General features: G+C 41.3%; 1 protein-coding gene across 1 annotated transcript; it reads left to right on the forward strand.

Annotated features, from left to right (window-relative positions):
• The first annotated feature begins 469 nt into the window (after positions 1 to 469).
• LOC138752900 (fibroblast growth factor 17-like) lies at positions 470 to 12,579 on the forward strand. Its single transcript, XM_069915510.1, has 4 exons — positions 470 to 505; positions 1,069 to 1,246; positions 6,291 to 6,397; positions 12,123 to 12,579. Exons 1-4 carry the CDS (start codon positions 470 to 472, stop codon positions 12,414 to 12,416), a joined length of 615 nt encoding a protein of 204 aa, XP_069771611.1. The 3' UTR covers positions 12,417 to 12,579.
• The last annotated feature ends 3,713 nt before the right edge of the window (positions 12,580 to 16,292 follow it).

A 16,292-nucleotide genomic window follows, 5' to 3' on the forward strand; every position in this document is an offset into this window, starting at 1 on the left:
AACATTAGCCATCTTTCAGTGTTGTAGTATCTCATCTCTGCCAGGGCTTTTAGCTTCCCATGATGTCCTAGGATACACTTGGTCAAAAGAGGGAATTTATCCACTTAATTCTGGGGTGTAGTTCACAAATGGACAGATACAGACAGATGGGCAAAAAGAAAGATCGGGTGACAGTTAGATATGTTGGTAGATAGAAAAGTACTTTGGGAAAGAAGTTAAGGTAGATGGAGATGGTTGTCAATAAGAAGTTATGTAGGTAAAAATATGGATGAATAATTGGATAGGAAATGAATAGGATGAATGGATAGGTAGGTCAATGGAGAAGGAAAAAGAATATAAACAGTGATCAATAGAAGAAAAAACATTCTCTAGTGACTTTCACAGCTTTAGGATGTCCCAAAACATTTAAAGTCAGTTTGACTTTATAATATTTATGATATTTAGCCTACAAAGACATTTAAAGTAAATCATGGCAATTGGTGAACTAACTAAAAGAAACCATATGGTAAGTATCTCACTGGTGTTGGTGGGGCTTTGCTGTTGGCCCAAGTGACTGCACAATGAGTATATAATGATTGGCCTTGTGAAACATTGAGGATAAGAGAGCTGTTGAAAAAATGGAAATTTTTCCCTTCAGCTTTCAAAATCCTTTTCAAAGCATGTTGGTTATTCCCATGCACAAACTATTCCACCATACAATCCACAGTGTAAAAGTACATTGCAATTTTCTCCATCAGTGGCCTTTTCAGCAAAGAGGAAATAGAGATGAGTTTAAGTTCATTTGTCACATTATACCTAATACAATGAGAAGGGGTAAGTCCTTGAACAGCTGGGATTGCCAGCAATCTCTGTCCTCTAGGGTTGGTCAGGAATGGGGATGAGTGTGGTGGGTAGAGCATATGGGTGACCTCCAGGAATAGGCCCAATCACTGTTGGAAACTCAGTGGTGATGGGAGTAGAACTAAGCAAAGACTGAAACTGGGGCGCACCGTATGATCTGTGCCAGATCGCTGGGCACCGGCACAGTAAAAGCAAATTGATTTTATTTCTCCCTTTGTAAACTAAAAGGGGGAGAATCAATCGTCTCCTAATTTTAATCAGCACGTCAAGGACCACGCTCGGAATACGGACCAGTTGAGCCGGAGACATATCCGCGTCTACCAACTGTATAGTCGCACCAGCGGAAAACACGTTCAGATCCTTGGGAAGAGAATCAACGCAACCGCAGAGGACGGCAGTAAATACGGTAGGAAAGCCCTCTCATAATGATGCTTCATCTGGTAATATAGTTAATGATGACACTGCTTATCCCACTCAGAATGAAGAGGATTGGGCAACTCTTGACAATCAAAATGGTTCCGTCAACTATTGTAATTTATTTTGCATGCTCAATACATATGCAGTAACCTACTCAACACCAGATTAAATAGAGTCCACTCTGAAATATTGAGTGACAGGCTAGTGAGGATAATACTAAAACACACAAACAGGCCCTTTGGCCATCTATTCCATGACAAACTATTTTTCACCAGGTCCATTGATCTGCACTGGACCAGAGCCCTCCATACTCCTCTATCCAACTATCTATCCACATTTCTCTTAAATGTTCAATTCAAATCCACATCCACCACTTTCCCTGATACCTCATTCCACACTCATCACCTTCTCAGTGACAAAGATCTGGCTTAATAGAACAATAGAATGCTACAGCACAGAAAACAGGCCATTCAGCCATTCTAGTCTGTGCCGACCATCATTCAGCTAGTCCTATTGACCTACTCCTATTCTATATCCCTTCAGACCTCTCCCATCCATGTATCTATCCAATTTATTCTTAAAACGTAAGATTGAGCCTGCATTCACCACATCAGATGGCAGCTCATTCCACACTCCCACCACTCTCTGAGTAGAACTTTCCCCTCATGTTCCACTTGTGCCTTTCCCCTTTCAGCTTAAAGCTCAAGTATTTATATCTCCCAATCCAAGTTGCCTCCATTCTGTCTATACCTCTCAAAATCTTGTAAACCTCTATCAAATCTCCCCTCATTTTTCTTCGCTCCAAGGAATAAAATCCTGACTTGGTTAATATTTCCCTGTAATTCAACTCCTGAAGTCCCAGCAACATCCTAGTAAATGTTCTCTGGTCTTTTTCAGTCTTATTGACATCCTTCCTGTAGTTAGGTGACCAGAACTGCACACACTATTCCAAATATGGCCTCACCAATGTCTTAAACAACTTCAACATAACATCTACATTCAATACTTTGATTTATAAAGGCTAAAATGCCAAAAGGTTTCTTTACAACCCTGTCCACCTGCGACGCCACCTTCAGGGAATTATGTATCTATATTCCAAGATCTCTATGCTCCTCCGCACTCCTCAGTGCCTTACCATTTACTGTGTAAGTCCTACCATGGTTTACCCTTCTAAAATACAACATCTCACAGTTGTCTGCATTAAACTCCATCTGCCATTTTTTGGCCCATTCTCCCAGTTGGTCCAGATCCCTCTGCAAGCTTTGAAAATCTTCCTCGCTGTCCACAACGCATCTTATCTTTGTGACATCAGCAAACTTACTGTCCAATTTACCACATTATCATCCAGATCATTGATATAGACAACAAACAACAACGGTCCCAACGCAGATCTCTGAGGCACACCACTAGTCATAGGCCTGCAGTCTGAGAAGCAACATCCACTACTACTTTGTTTTCTCTCAAACAACCAATTTCAAATCCATTTTACAAGCTCTCCATGGATACCTAGTGTCAAAACTTGAACTAGTCTCCCTTGTGGGACCTTGTCAAAGATTTTACTAAACTCATGTGGACAACATCCACAACCTTTCCTTCATCTACCTTATTGGTAACCTCCTCAAAAAAAAAACTCTACAAGATATGTTCAACATGACCTATCACACACAAAGCCATGCTGACTGTCCTTAATCAGTCCATGGCTGTCCAAATACTATCTCTCAGAACTCCTTCCAATAATTTACCTACTACTGACGTCAAGCTCTCCAGCCTATTATTAACTGGTTTATTTTTGAGGCTTTTTGAACAACAGGACGACACGAGCAACCCTCCAATCCTCTAGCATCTCAACTGTGGCTAAGGATATTCTGAATATATCTGCCAGGGCCCCTGCAATTTCCATACTCATCTCCATCAGGGTCCAAGGGAATATCATATCCGGAGATTTATTTCCCTTCATTCTCTGTAAGGCAGCAAGCACCTCCGCTTCCTTAATCTCCCATATGTTCCATGAAACTGTTTCCCTTCCTTCCTTATGCACTTTGCTAGTTTCCTGAGTAAATAGTGGTGCAAAAAAAACTGTTTAAGATCTCCCCTATTATGTGAGACTCCACACATAATTGACCACTCTGATCCTCTAGGGGACCTACTTTGTCCCTTGCTATCCTTTTACTCTTAATATATTTGTTAAAAACCCTTCGGGTTTACCTTTGCATTATCTGCCAAAGCAACCACATATCTTATTTTTGCCTTCCTGATTTCCTTCTTGAATATTTTCTTGCATTTTCTGTACTCTTCAAGTACCTAATTAGCTCCTTGTTGCCTATACTTGCTATACATCTCTTCTTCTTAACCAGATCCCTATGGCTATTAAGTTTGCCTTTAATCCTAAAGGAACATACAAATTCTACACTCTCAAAATGTCGCCTTTGAAAGCCATCCACTTGCTTAACACACCCTTGCCTGAAAACAATATATTGCAATCTACTCTTCCTAGATCCTTTCTCATTTCCACAAAATTTGCTTTCCTCAAATTTAGAATCCCAACATGAGGACCAGACTTGTTCTTTTCCATAATTAACTTGAAGCTAATGACATTACGGTCGCTGGATCCAAAAGGTTCATTTACGCATACTTCTGTCACTTGACCTGTCTTGTTCCCTCATAGGAGATCAAGTACTGCATCCTCTCTCATTGGTACGTCTATATATTGATTTAGAAAACTTTCCTGAACACATTTCACAAACTCCAAGCCATCCAGTCCTTTCATAGCATGGGAGTCCCAGTCAATATTTGGAAAGTTAAAATCTCCTACTATCACAACTTTCTGCTTCTTACATTGGTCTGCTGTCTCTCCACAGATTTGCTCCTCCAATTCTCTCTGACTATTGGGTGATCTATAATACAACCATATCAGTGAGTTCACACCTTTCCCGTTCCTCAACTCCACCGATTTGGCCTCTATAGACAACTCTCCTGCCTGTCCTGACTTTGCACCGCTAAGATAGTTTCCTTGAGTAGCAATGCCACTCCTCCCCCTGTCATCCCTCCCCCTCTATCATGTCTGAAGCAACAAAATCCCAGAACATTGGACTGTCAGTCCTGCCCCTCCTGCAATCAAGTCTCACTAATAGCAATAATGTCGTAATCCCAGCTGCCAATTCATACTCATCAGCCTTTCTACAATAGTCCTTGCAGTAAAATAAATGCATCTGAGGAAATTTCTATCACAAACTTTGGATTTCTGTCTGCCTATGCAGTCCTCACATGACCTTTATCCTCTTCCTTCTCACTAATTGTTCTAACATTCTGGATCCCTTCCCCCTGTAAATCTAGCTTAAACCCATGGGCCAAGACTAACAAACCTACCCACAAGGGTATTAATCCCCTGCCAGTTCAGATGTAATCTGACCTGTCAGTAAAGATCCCACCTTTCCTGGAACAGGGCCCAGTGATCTAGAATCCTGAAGACTTCCCTTCCACACAATGTCCTCATATGTTAAGCTGCCTTATCCTCCTATTTCTAACCTCTCCGGCATGTGGTATGGGAAGCAATCCTAAGACCACTACCCTGGAAGTCCTCTTCTTCAACCTAGTCCTAACCTATTCAGCCTTTTCCAATAACTCGGCTCTTCCAACCCAGCAACATCCTTGTAAATTTTCTCATTAATATCTTTCTGCTGCGTAGCTGACCAAAACGACACAAAATAATCACTCTATTTTATTTCCTAACGCCTCAATTCGAATCAAACCAAGTCACTAATTCTTCTGATTAATATTTCAAGTAGTTTGGATATAGATCATAGAACAATACAGCACAGTGCAGGCCCTTAGGACCTCAATGTTGTGCTGACCAATATAAGGTCTATGTAATACAGTACAATGCTCTCCTCTCTCGGAATCTCTCAGAATCTCTCTCTCTCTCTCTCTCTCTCTAAAACTTGATATGGGAATGAATTTCAGGCTGTACATCAAGTCATTATGGAGGTGCAGATCAGTTAAATATATACAGGTAGACCCCCAACTTACAATGGGATTCAGATCCGGAACTTGCATCATAAGTTAAAACCATAGCATCAGGAGCTCAGATGCGCAGGTGGTCGTGCTGTTGGGAGTTCGGATACACAGGTGGCCAGGGTGTCGGGAGCCCAGATGTGCGGGCAGCTGTGGCATCAGTAGCTTGGTACAGTAGTATCAGTAGTAATATAGAAACACGGTGTTAAAACTGGGAATATAATCAAAGGATTTGGGGATTTACAGTTAGAATAAAGTTCCAGACTGGAATTGAATCAAGAGATCTGACTGGTTTATAAGTAAACTAAAAAGTATACTTTGGTGTGAGTTGAGACTGAAATTTAATTAACTCACACCAAGGTATAACACCAAAGTAGGCTGAAATCTCATTGAGGGATTCAGTATATATATGCAAGATCATGGATATACAGGAATAAGTCATCAGCTAGAATCTAATCAAGGGATTTGACTCGGTGATGGGTTTATATATAGATCAACAGATTTTGAGGAGTGAACAACCACAGAATTTTTATCAAAAGGTATAAGCATTTATATATTGAATAATAGGTACCTGAAAGTGGGTTACAGGCTGGGATCTGATCAGAGATTTTATGGTCTATCTGACATGAGGGTATATATAGAATAGTAGGTCTTTAGTGATTACTGAAGGGGCATTTTATAATTATGAATTCATGCTACCCATGTTAAGCTATACCTACAGGAACTCATGGTTATTTATACAAATAGGGTAGGACAATTCAGCAAAAAGGCCAAAGGTTAATTTGTTTAATTTAGATTAAAAATGAGCTCTAATATGAGTATACAAGGATCCAAAGAAAATGGCAGGAACGTTCAATTTATTCACCCATTGGCTCACCTCTGGTACCTGCCTGATATGTTCTCCTGCTCCATTGCCATCTCCCTTCCTCCCATGTGTCTGGTGATATCCTGATCAATGCCTCTAACAATCTTGCTCTGTTTGGAGAAGGCAATGTGTTTAATGGAGCATTCTATTCTTGCAGCTAAACTACTGGTGGAAACAGACACATTTGACAGTCGAGTGCGGATTCGGGGAGCAGAGACAGGACATTATATCTGTATGAACAGAAGAGGGAAACTTGTAGGAAAGGTAAGTGTGGGGGTTCCGAAGACAAGCCCAGAAGAACCCACAAGAGAAATGTCTATCTCCAGAGCCCAGAAACACCAGATTAACATTTCACAATAGTGAAAACACAGAAATGCTGGAGGAACCTGGGTCTCGCGGCTGCGTTTCTCCAGCATTTCTGTGTTTTTACTACAATGACAGCGTCTGCAGACTTTCATGTTTCACAACATTTCACAATAACCCAAGGCAAAATTAACTCACAGCACCTTAAAATTGTACTAAGTCAGATATTCCCTGCTATATTACCTCACACTTCTTTTTAACATCCCACACTACTTTACGTGAGTGAAGCGTAGACACAGGTCCCATATTTGCAGACAGTAACATCCCTCCCTAAATTGCAGAGTGATAAAGGCCAGAATATCTGTTTTTAAAAATAAAAGCAGAAAATGCTGGAAGCACTCATACGTCAGGCACTAGCAGTGGAGGTAGAAATAATTAATGTTCCAAGTCAAAGTCCCTTTGTGAAGATCACCATCTGAGTTAGAAACATTCATTGAGGATCACTTGACTCCTAAACAATCACAGGACTTCCCATCTATCTCTTCCTTAAAATAACACCACATAATTCATTTATGTCCATCTAAGGGAGCAGACAGGGATAGGTGATAAAGCTTGCTCAGGTTTTAAGGAGTTTCAGAGAAACAGGGAAGCAGTGAGGCTGAGGGAGGAAGTTCCAGAGCCTAAGACTCCAGTAATGAATGTCCGTAACTTTATAATTACATTTAGATTTTCAGAACATGCTGTTTTTGAAGATGAGGTTGGGATCCATTTTGTTAGGATTTGGAATGGATGCACTATCCTCAATATAACTACTTCTTTAGAGTCAGATTCACCTAACCTGGGACTTCAAAATTATGTGAGCTCAAGATAACTTTTGGAGTTACCAGCCAATCCACTTTTCTGAATCTACGTAGCTGGTTAAATTGATCTCACTCAAATGCAGTTGAGGAACAGGTGAGCTAAGATGGACTTTTTGGGGGGGGGAAAAATTCTGCTTCTATAATGCCTTTCACCTCTTGGTTTTAAAACTAACAACAAAAAAAGGTCACCTGGTCATAAGTGCCACATTCCACACAGCAAGATTCCGTAAACAGAAAATGGTATCTGAACTACATTGCCCACTTCTTCGTCCTGCACTGCATTTCATTTAGAACAGTTGGAGTCAATGCAAGCACATTTTAGAGGCGGTTGCCACTGGTGTTTTGGGTTAACTACCCTCTGTTTCAGTAATGTTGATTCAGGAGCAGGCGTTTCCCCACTCTGGATCCTTCCCCTGAAGTGATTATCCCTATCACCCATCAAAATGCAAAGCAACTTGGACAATTTGCTCTTTCCTGTCCGGGTTGTTCAAACGCTCTATTTTTGAGCACCCCTCTCCTTTCTTTGAAAAGATTCATTATATTTTTGGGGATGAAAAGATGGGTGAAGCTGTCAGCCAGAAGACAATCAAATGCCCAAAGCTTTCAGGATCTGTGTAACAGCACTGAAGAGCTGAATGGGCTCCTCCTATTCCTATTTCCATTTCACTGCAGAAACCTCCTGCCTGTGTTCTGGGGTTCAGCTGAAAGTGAGGCATCATTAATAAATCTGACCACCTTCCTCTGTCCCATCTTCCTCAGCCCAGCGCAAGTTCTTCCTAAAGTTCGTTTCAGGACGGGCAATGAATGAGAAGTGAATAGAGAGGAAGATTGTGTCAGGATGCCTTTCCAGTTTCTGTTTTGCAGAAGTGGGCAAGAAAGAATGCCAGACAGTGAATGATTCCCAGCTACAATTGAGCTCAGTATCCTATTCTCAATGATGAGTCCAGAACCATCCTTCTAAAAGATGATCAGAGGGATTTTTAGCCACTGTGAACTATTCCTTGGGTTCAGACATGGTCGGTCAATTTGATCATCAGCCCCTGGATTCAAGCCACGTCTGAACAAACATCTGCTATTTTTTGTGCAGTCATTTAACTACAAAAGTCAATTATGAAAGTTGTGGAATTTTCAACTGCAGAGTCACACTTCTATATTTCAGGCATCAGTATGGTACACCATAAAAGGTTGTGTTGAAAGCTCCTGAGCTGGTGAAAAGTAATTTTTCAGGAAATTTCTGGGAAATACCTCATTGTCCAACCAATTACAACCTTTATCAAAATCAGTTTCTGCTTAAATGTCTCATGTTCAAGACCCTCTGTGACCCACCCTCCAGCTCTCACAACTCCCTCCAAGAGGAAGCTCAGGATCAACAAGGAGCAGCACAGTTAGTACAACTCAGGTTCGAATCTGGTGCTGTCTGTAAGGAGTTGGTACATTCTCCCTGTGTCTGCATGGGTTTCCTTTGGGTACTCCATTTCTTCCCACCCTTCAAACCATATGAGGGTGTATTTGGACAGCATGACTTCATGAGCCAGAAGGGCCTGTAACCGTGCTGTGTCTAAATCAATGGTTTTCAAACTGCACCCCCCCCCAACTCACATTTCACCTTAAGCAACCCCTATGCCATAAGTCCTCTGTGATTAGTAAGGGATTGCTTTTGTGAGTGGGAAGGGAAGGTTGAGATCCACTATTCTAGACCCAATTATTACTGAAATAAATTGCTTGAGAAAAATTGTCATTGGCTCATTTCCTTTGGAGTTATGAAACCATGCACATAATGAGTTAATTAGGTATGATTAAAACAGTGGTTTTCAAACTTTTTCTTTCCACTCACATACCACTTATGGCATAGGGATTGCTTAAGTTGGAATGTGAGTTTTGGGGGGCAGTTTGAAAACCACTGGTCTAAATTAACATTTCAAAACTTAAAAATTTCTATATGTCCAGTCAAGTTGCTCTGGTTTGTGGAAACAGCTCTTCCACTCGGGTGGTGGGTGGGGAGAGAGGAGGGGGTTGCTCACAGATACTGGAACAGATGCTGAGTTTATAAAGTATCGTCTTTAGTCAACCACCAAAAAAGTCAATTTCTCTGCCACTAGCCGCCTATGGCTACTCTTGAGTCAACCAGATCATCCCCAACCTGGAGACCTTGTTGTCTTTGAGTATCTACCCACATTTTCTTCTTCATCCAGAAATTATGTCCTTCCATGGAGCGCTTCTCCAATTCTGGCTTCTTCTACACCTCTGATTTCCTCTCAAAGAGTGATGACCCTTTGTTGTGATTATGGCATGGCCTCTAATTTGGTCTGGTTTCCTCTTTTGAAGCTCTCGACCCTAATAAAATGAGCCAATGCTCAAAGATGTTCTTTCTCTGGAGATGTGGAAAGCTAATATGCACACCTGCCAAAGAGTTCAGAGGACAAATGATCTATTGGCCTTTGTTGCAAAGGGGTTGGAGGACAGTGTACAGGCTGTGGCGAAGTCTTATTTAGCAGACACTTTTGGTGTCCATGAATGGAATGGTGACTCAGCAGATAGCGTTGCTGCCCCACACCTTCAATTACTCAATTGTGACCCTGACCTTAGTTGCAGTTTGGATATTCTCCCTCTAACCATGGGGTCCTTCAGTTTCCTCCCACCTACCAAAAAGATACTGGCTCCTTAAAATGACCTCTGTAGGTAAAAGAATCCCAGAAAAGGTGTCAGGCATGTGTGACAGTTAATAGAATGCAGGGTGACAGAAAAAATTGATTCCTCTGCTGAGATAGGATGAATGGCCTCCTGTGTTGTAATAAGCAAGCAATTAAATATTTGTCTTAGAGATATGAATGAGGATGTCGTTGTATGAGGAAAGTAAGATTTGTTCATGGATGATTAGTTCAATTTTAAAAATGAGGTAATCTCATTGACAAAGATTCTGAGATGGATTTACAATGTAAAAGTGAAAAGCTAAGGCTGGAGTCTATGAAGAAAGGGATGGTCTTAGAACAAGGGGTCAGCTGTTCAGGAACAAAATGAAGATGGATTTCTGTTCCCCAAGGGTTATAAATATTCTCCAATTTAGCATTGTGAGTTTAATCAATGCAGAGATCAATAGATTTTTCAGTCACAGAATCAGAAAGTACAGGATTGGGCAGGAAAATGGAGGAGGGTCTGGATCAGACATATAGTTTTGAGGAGCCAAATGACCTACCTATGACATAAATGTGATATTTCTTGCACAAATCAAAAGCAACTATATATGCATACTTGAACTGAAAAATTGGATCATTTTCAGCAAAAAGAGTAGGTTTCAAGTAAATCACACTAGTGGTAATTTATTGGGTGAAATCACAGCCATCAGGGTATTCCTCTGCTGTGTTGTGCACAGGTTCACTTCAATGCAGATAACATGATCACTTAGCAGCTAATGTTAGCACAGTTCATTCTTCATTGCCAACATCAATTAGAACTTTCAGGTTCAACAAATGAAAAACTAAAAGCACATGGTTCAGGAATCGACAATGAGATATTTGTTAAAAGGTCTTCAATGTGTCACTGATCATGACACAACATCCACCGGCCTCAGTTTGTAATCCTTAGAATAATCAGTGGTGGTGGTCCCTTCATTGTACTTGGTGGTGTGAAGTCAGAGCTCAAGACCTGAGCAGGGAGCATGTCTCCCCTTTCACCTACAATTCAGGCTTTGACTCAGCTGTTATGTGGCTGCCATGGGTAGAGTATATCACTCTTCCCACTCATCTTTTCCAGTGGTGATGGGGCAGTTGTAACTTTTCGAGCAGCTCTGGATGGAACCACATAGATTCTGTTTTACAGTGATAACTATGTGCACCATTTTCAATGCACTTTTGTCTAGTTTCCCTTTTTATTTTACACACTGGATACAATTAAGTATTAGTACTATATTTTCTATTAATTTTTTGGGATCAATGAATTTCTGATAAGAGTAGCATTTATTGCTCATCCCTGATTATCCTTGCTTTACGACCCTATTGCAGTCCTTCGAGTGAAGGCACTCCCACTGTGCTTAGGGTGGGAGTTTCAAAGCTCGATGGCTTAAGGACCAGTAATATACTGTATCTCCATATCTGGATGGTGTATAACCTAGAAGGGAGCCTTTGCTCCCAACCTTGTTGGTAGAGGTTGTGGGTTTGAAGATTTGGTTGGCCTAGCCTAGGTGATGGAACATATAGCAGCAACCTGTGTCAGTGTTGTAGGGAATGAATGATTAGACTGATAAACTGGAAAGAATTATGTGGATTGCTTTGTTCTAAATTGTACTGGGATGCTTGTACACAAATGAACTAATCAGCCAGCAAATAACCCTCATAATTTGAGCTCTCATGGACATAGTATTCATGAGCCTGGTCCAGATGAGTTTCTGGTGACTGATGAGCACTCCACTCCAGATACTGATGGTGGAGAAGGGTGAAATAACATTTTTGAATATTTATGTTTGCAAAGCACATTGTATCTTCCTGTGGACAAGAAAGGTCTGATGATCACACTTTAGAGAACGGGCTGAAAATTTAAAAAATGGGTGGTACAGTTAGCACACCACTAGTGCAATGCTGTTACAGCACCAGTGATCCTGGTTCGTATTCGGTGCTTTCTGTAAGGAGTTTGTACATTCTTCCCAAGTCTGCATGGGTTTCCTCTGGGTGGTCCACTTTCCTCTCACCCTTCAAAATGTACCAGGTTTGTAGGTTAATGGGGTGTAATTGTGCAGCACGGGCTCGTGGGCCAAAAGGGACTGTGACCGTGCTGTATGTTGAAATTTAAAAATATATAAATAAATTAAATGTGCTGTTTATTTATTTCCATAGCTGGTCGGCAAAGGCAAGGATTGCATTTTTACAGAAATATTGCTGGAGAATAATTATACGGCACTGAGGAACACCAAGTACGAAGGGTGGTACATGGCCTTTACCAGGAAGGGACAGCCTAGGAAGGCGACAAAGACGAGACAAAACCAGAGGGAAGTTCACTTCATGAAAAGGCTGTTCAAAGGGGAGCCGCTCTTCCCGAACCGGGGCCGTCAAAGGCACTTTGAGTTTATAAATTACCCTGTCACCAAAAGGACTCGGAGGACACGACTTCCCAAACGGCACCGAACCTGAGAAGGACAGCTCCTGGGACTCAATATTTTTTAAATAAGATGTTTTATTTTTTTATACTTCATTTTAATTGGTAGACAGTGGAACAAAAGCAGTTTTCTTAAAAAAAATAAAAATTGAATAAAAAATGAAACAAAGTTGTAAAAATAAAAGATTGCTGAATGTGTGCTATTGTGTTCAAATTTGTAGAAAACAACTAATTAGTTGTAAATTTCCCTCTCCCTAGACTGCTAAATTGAAGTAAATTAATACCTCTCTGTGTCACAAGTTCCCTGGATCACGATCTCTATTGTCCAATAGAGGGGTCCAAACAAAAGTGTTTAAACAGAGGGGTGCAAACAGAGGTGTTGAAACAGAGGGGTCCAAACAGAGGGGTCAGAGCTTTTTAAATCCAACTGCCTGAGTCACTTGACTCCAATTACCAGGTAGAGCCTTCAGATAAAATCCCCCTTGAAATCTGCTACAAATTCATGAATGTAGTGCTTGCAAGGACCTCTCATGACCTGATTATAAAAACCTACATGACAATAGTCCCTTCCACAATGGTACTCTCACAATGTCCAGAATGTGTCCACAACCATTTAAATATTTCTTAAACGTTGTTATTATACAGTATCTGTGTTTAATGATATCCAGTTACTGATAGTTGGGTGCTCAGTGATAACATTTGCCAAGTCCTGGGTACAATTGCTACTCTGCAGACCAGGCCCATAATTCACAGTGATTCTCTCAGTGTCAGAAATGAAGTGCTGCATCTTCAACCTACCTCCCACAAAGATGAAGGCAGCATGTGCAAGGGAACACGACCATCTTCAAATTCTCCTCCAAGCTGAACACCATCTTGATTTGGAAATATATCAGTGACCTTCATTGTCTAAATCTTGGAATATTTTACAGTACAACTCTACAAAGATGTAGGCAACTTTGACACATAAACCACAGCAATTCTAAAAGGTTTTAAAATTTTCCTCCTCAAGGGCATTTCAAGGTGGGCAATAAGTACTGGTTTTTCTAGAAAAATCAATATTCAATCTGAAAATAAAAAGTTGAGATATTAGACTAGGTCTCATTTGCACTGTCCAACTGGATATAAAAGATAGTTAAGAAGGCCTATGGGATGCTGGGCTTCATTAGTAGAGGGATTGAGTTCAAGAGGTCATGTTGCACCTCTAAAAATCTCTGGTGAGACCACACTTACTAGAGAATTGTGCTCAGTTCTGATCATCTTATTCTAGGAAGGATGTAGAAGGTTCAGAGGAGATTTATCAGGATGTCTTCGGAAAAATGTTTGTTAGAGCTAGGAGCTTCCTCTTTGGCATGAAGAAGGATGAAAGGTGACTTAATAGAGTTCTACAAGATTCTGAGAGACATAGATAAAGTGGACAACCAACACCTTTTTCCCAGGGGCAGGAGTACAAAGTGAAGGGAGGAAAGTTTAGGGGAGACATCAAGGGAAAGTTTTTTTTACACCGAGCTGTGGGTACCAGAGATGGTGGTGGAGGCTGAAGCAATAGGGGCATTTGAGAGACTCAGGCACACAGACAAAAGAAAAATAGAAGATTACCAGGTAAGAAGAGTTCTGCTATTTTTTGGTTGGCACAACATCGAGGGCTGAAGGGCCTGTACTCTGCTGTAATGTTTTATTCCATACCATATCTGTAATCAATACCATAGAGAAGTGGTCTGTGGTCCTCAGAATCATATTTTTCCTTACAATAAAACCACCAAGACAGTCACAAAGTAGAGTTACTGTCTCACATCTCAAGAGACCCGCATCCAAACCTGAGCTCCAGTGTTGTGTAGAGTTTACACATTCTCCCAGTGACCACAACATTTCCCCTGGGTGCTCTGGTTTCCACCCAAATCCCAACATCTGCAGGTTCCCTTGGTTGATAATTGAGTAGTTGAAATCTGGAGGAGGGTTGATAAGGATATGGGGAGAGTGTGTTACGGGGAAAATTGGTGAGAAGTGGATTTGCTCTGTGAGATTCAATAGGCTGAAATGGCCTCATATATCATAGGAAATGTGTGAGGGTTTATGGAAATTATGTAGTCATTATCTCATTGTTATTAGTGGGAGCTTGGTACATTAGAACAGTTTAAACACAGCAAAAGATATATACCTTTTGGTGCTTTGAGATGTACTGAGGCAGTGAAAACCATGAAGTGCAGGATTCCCCACAGAACCCAATCTTGGTGTTGAACAGTACTGCAGGCTGAGATCAGTCTTTGATTTCTCTCTGCTTTCAATAGTGTAATGTGGAAAATGTTTAGGGATCACATGCTTGGGTTTCTGGATAAGTTTGTCCCACTAAAACAGGGAAAAATGGTCAGAAAAAGGAACCATAGTTGCCAAAACAGGTGAGGCAGCTAGTTATAAGGAAAAAGGAAGCATACAAGCATACATTAGATTTAGGAAGTAAAAAACAGGAAGGGCTCATGAGAAGGGTTTGAGAAGTACCATAGAACATTACAGCACAGAAACAGGCCTCTTCAGCCCTTCTAGTCTGTGCCTAACCTTTTTTCTGCCTAGTCCCACTGACCTGCATGCAGTCCATACCTTTCCCATCCATGTACCTGTCCAAATTCTTCTTAAATGTCAAAATTAAGCCTGAATTCACTACTTCAACAGGAAGCTTGTTCCACACTCCCACCATTCTCGGTGAGTTTCCCCCTTTGTTACCCCTAAACTTTTTCCCTTTCACTCTTAACCCATGTTCCCTGGTTTGTATCTCACCTACCCTCAGTGGAAAAAACCAACCTGTATTTTGTCTGTCTGTTCTCATAATTTTAAATACCTTATCAAATCTCCCCTTATTCTTCTATGCTCCAAGGAATAAAGCCCTAACTTGTTTAACCATTCCCTGTAACTCAGTTCCTCAAGTCCCGGCAACATCCTAATAAATCTTCTCTGCACTCTCTCTCTATCTTATTGATATCTTTTCAGTAGTTAGGTGATCAAAATTGCACAAAATAATCCAAATTTGGCCTCACCAATGTCTTATCCAACTTTGCCATAAAATCCCAATTCCTATACTTTGATTCATGAAGGCCAATATGCCAAAAACTCTCTTTACAACCCTATCCACCTGTGATGCCACTTTTAGGAAATTATGTATCTGTATTCCCAGATCTCTGTTCTTCTGCATTCCTCAGTGCCCTACCATTTACCATGTTATGTCTTTTATTGGTTTGTCCTTTCAAAATGCATCACCTCACACTTGTCTGCATTAAACTCCATCTGCCATTTTTTGGCCCATTCTCCCAGTTGATCCAGATCCCTCTGCAAGCTTTAAAAATTTTCCTTGCTGTCCACAACACCTCCTATCTTTGTGTCATCAGCAAACTTACTGATCCAATGTTCTACATTATCATCCAGATCATTAATATAAATAACAAACAATGGTCTCAGCACCAATCCCTGAGGCACACCACTAGTTACAGTCTGGGAAGCAATCATCCACCACTACTATCTCTAGGCCATTTCATGTCGGGCCTCTGCCTTGAGACCAGCTACGGAGCGGATGGAAAAATGGGAACTTACTTTACAGACAGAGGCCCTAAAAGGCTGCGCCAGCGTTCCATTCCTATCCAGAGGCATCTCGTAGCGCCCTCCAGATCCAACAGAGGTGGGGCAACTGGTGCCATAGAGCCACCCATCATAAATATGCAGCAGAGCAATGGCCGTCTTCCCAACCCATAATCCCCCAGGCAGGTGAAACTGCTCTATGGTTCCCAGAACAATTCCAGGCGTGTGGGGGATTATGAGTAGCGAAGACGGCCATTGCTCTGCCACGTTTTGAGCCGCAGAGAGCAGCCCCAAATGCCCAAGCGGTCCGGTGTGTTCGACCCAGCTCGCACCAGCTGCCCATGACAGCC

This window comes from Narcine bancroftii, chromosome 2, assembly GCF_036971445.1.
Source record: "Narcine bancroftii isolate sNarBan1 chromosome 2, sNarBan1.hap1, whole genome shotgun sequence".
NCBI classification, from domain to species: domain Eukaryota; kingdom Metazoa; phylum Chordata; class Chondrichthyes; order Torpediniformes; family Narcinidae; genus Narcine; species Narcine bancroftii.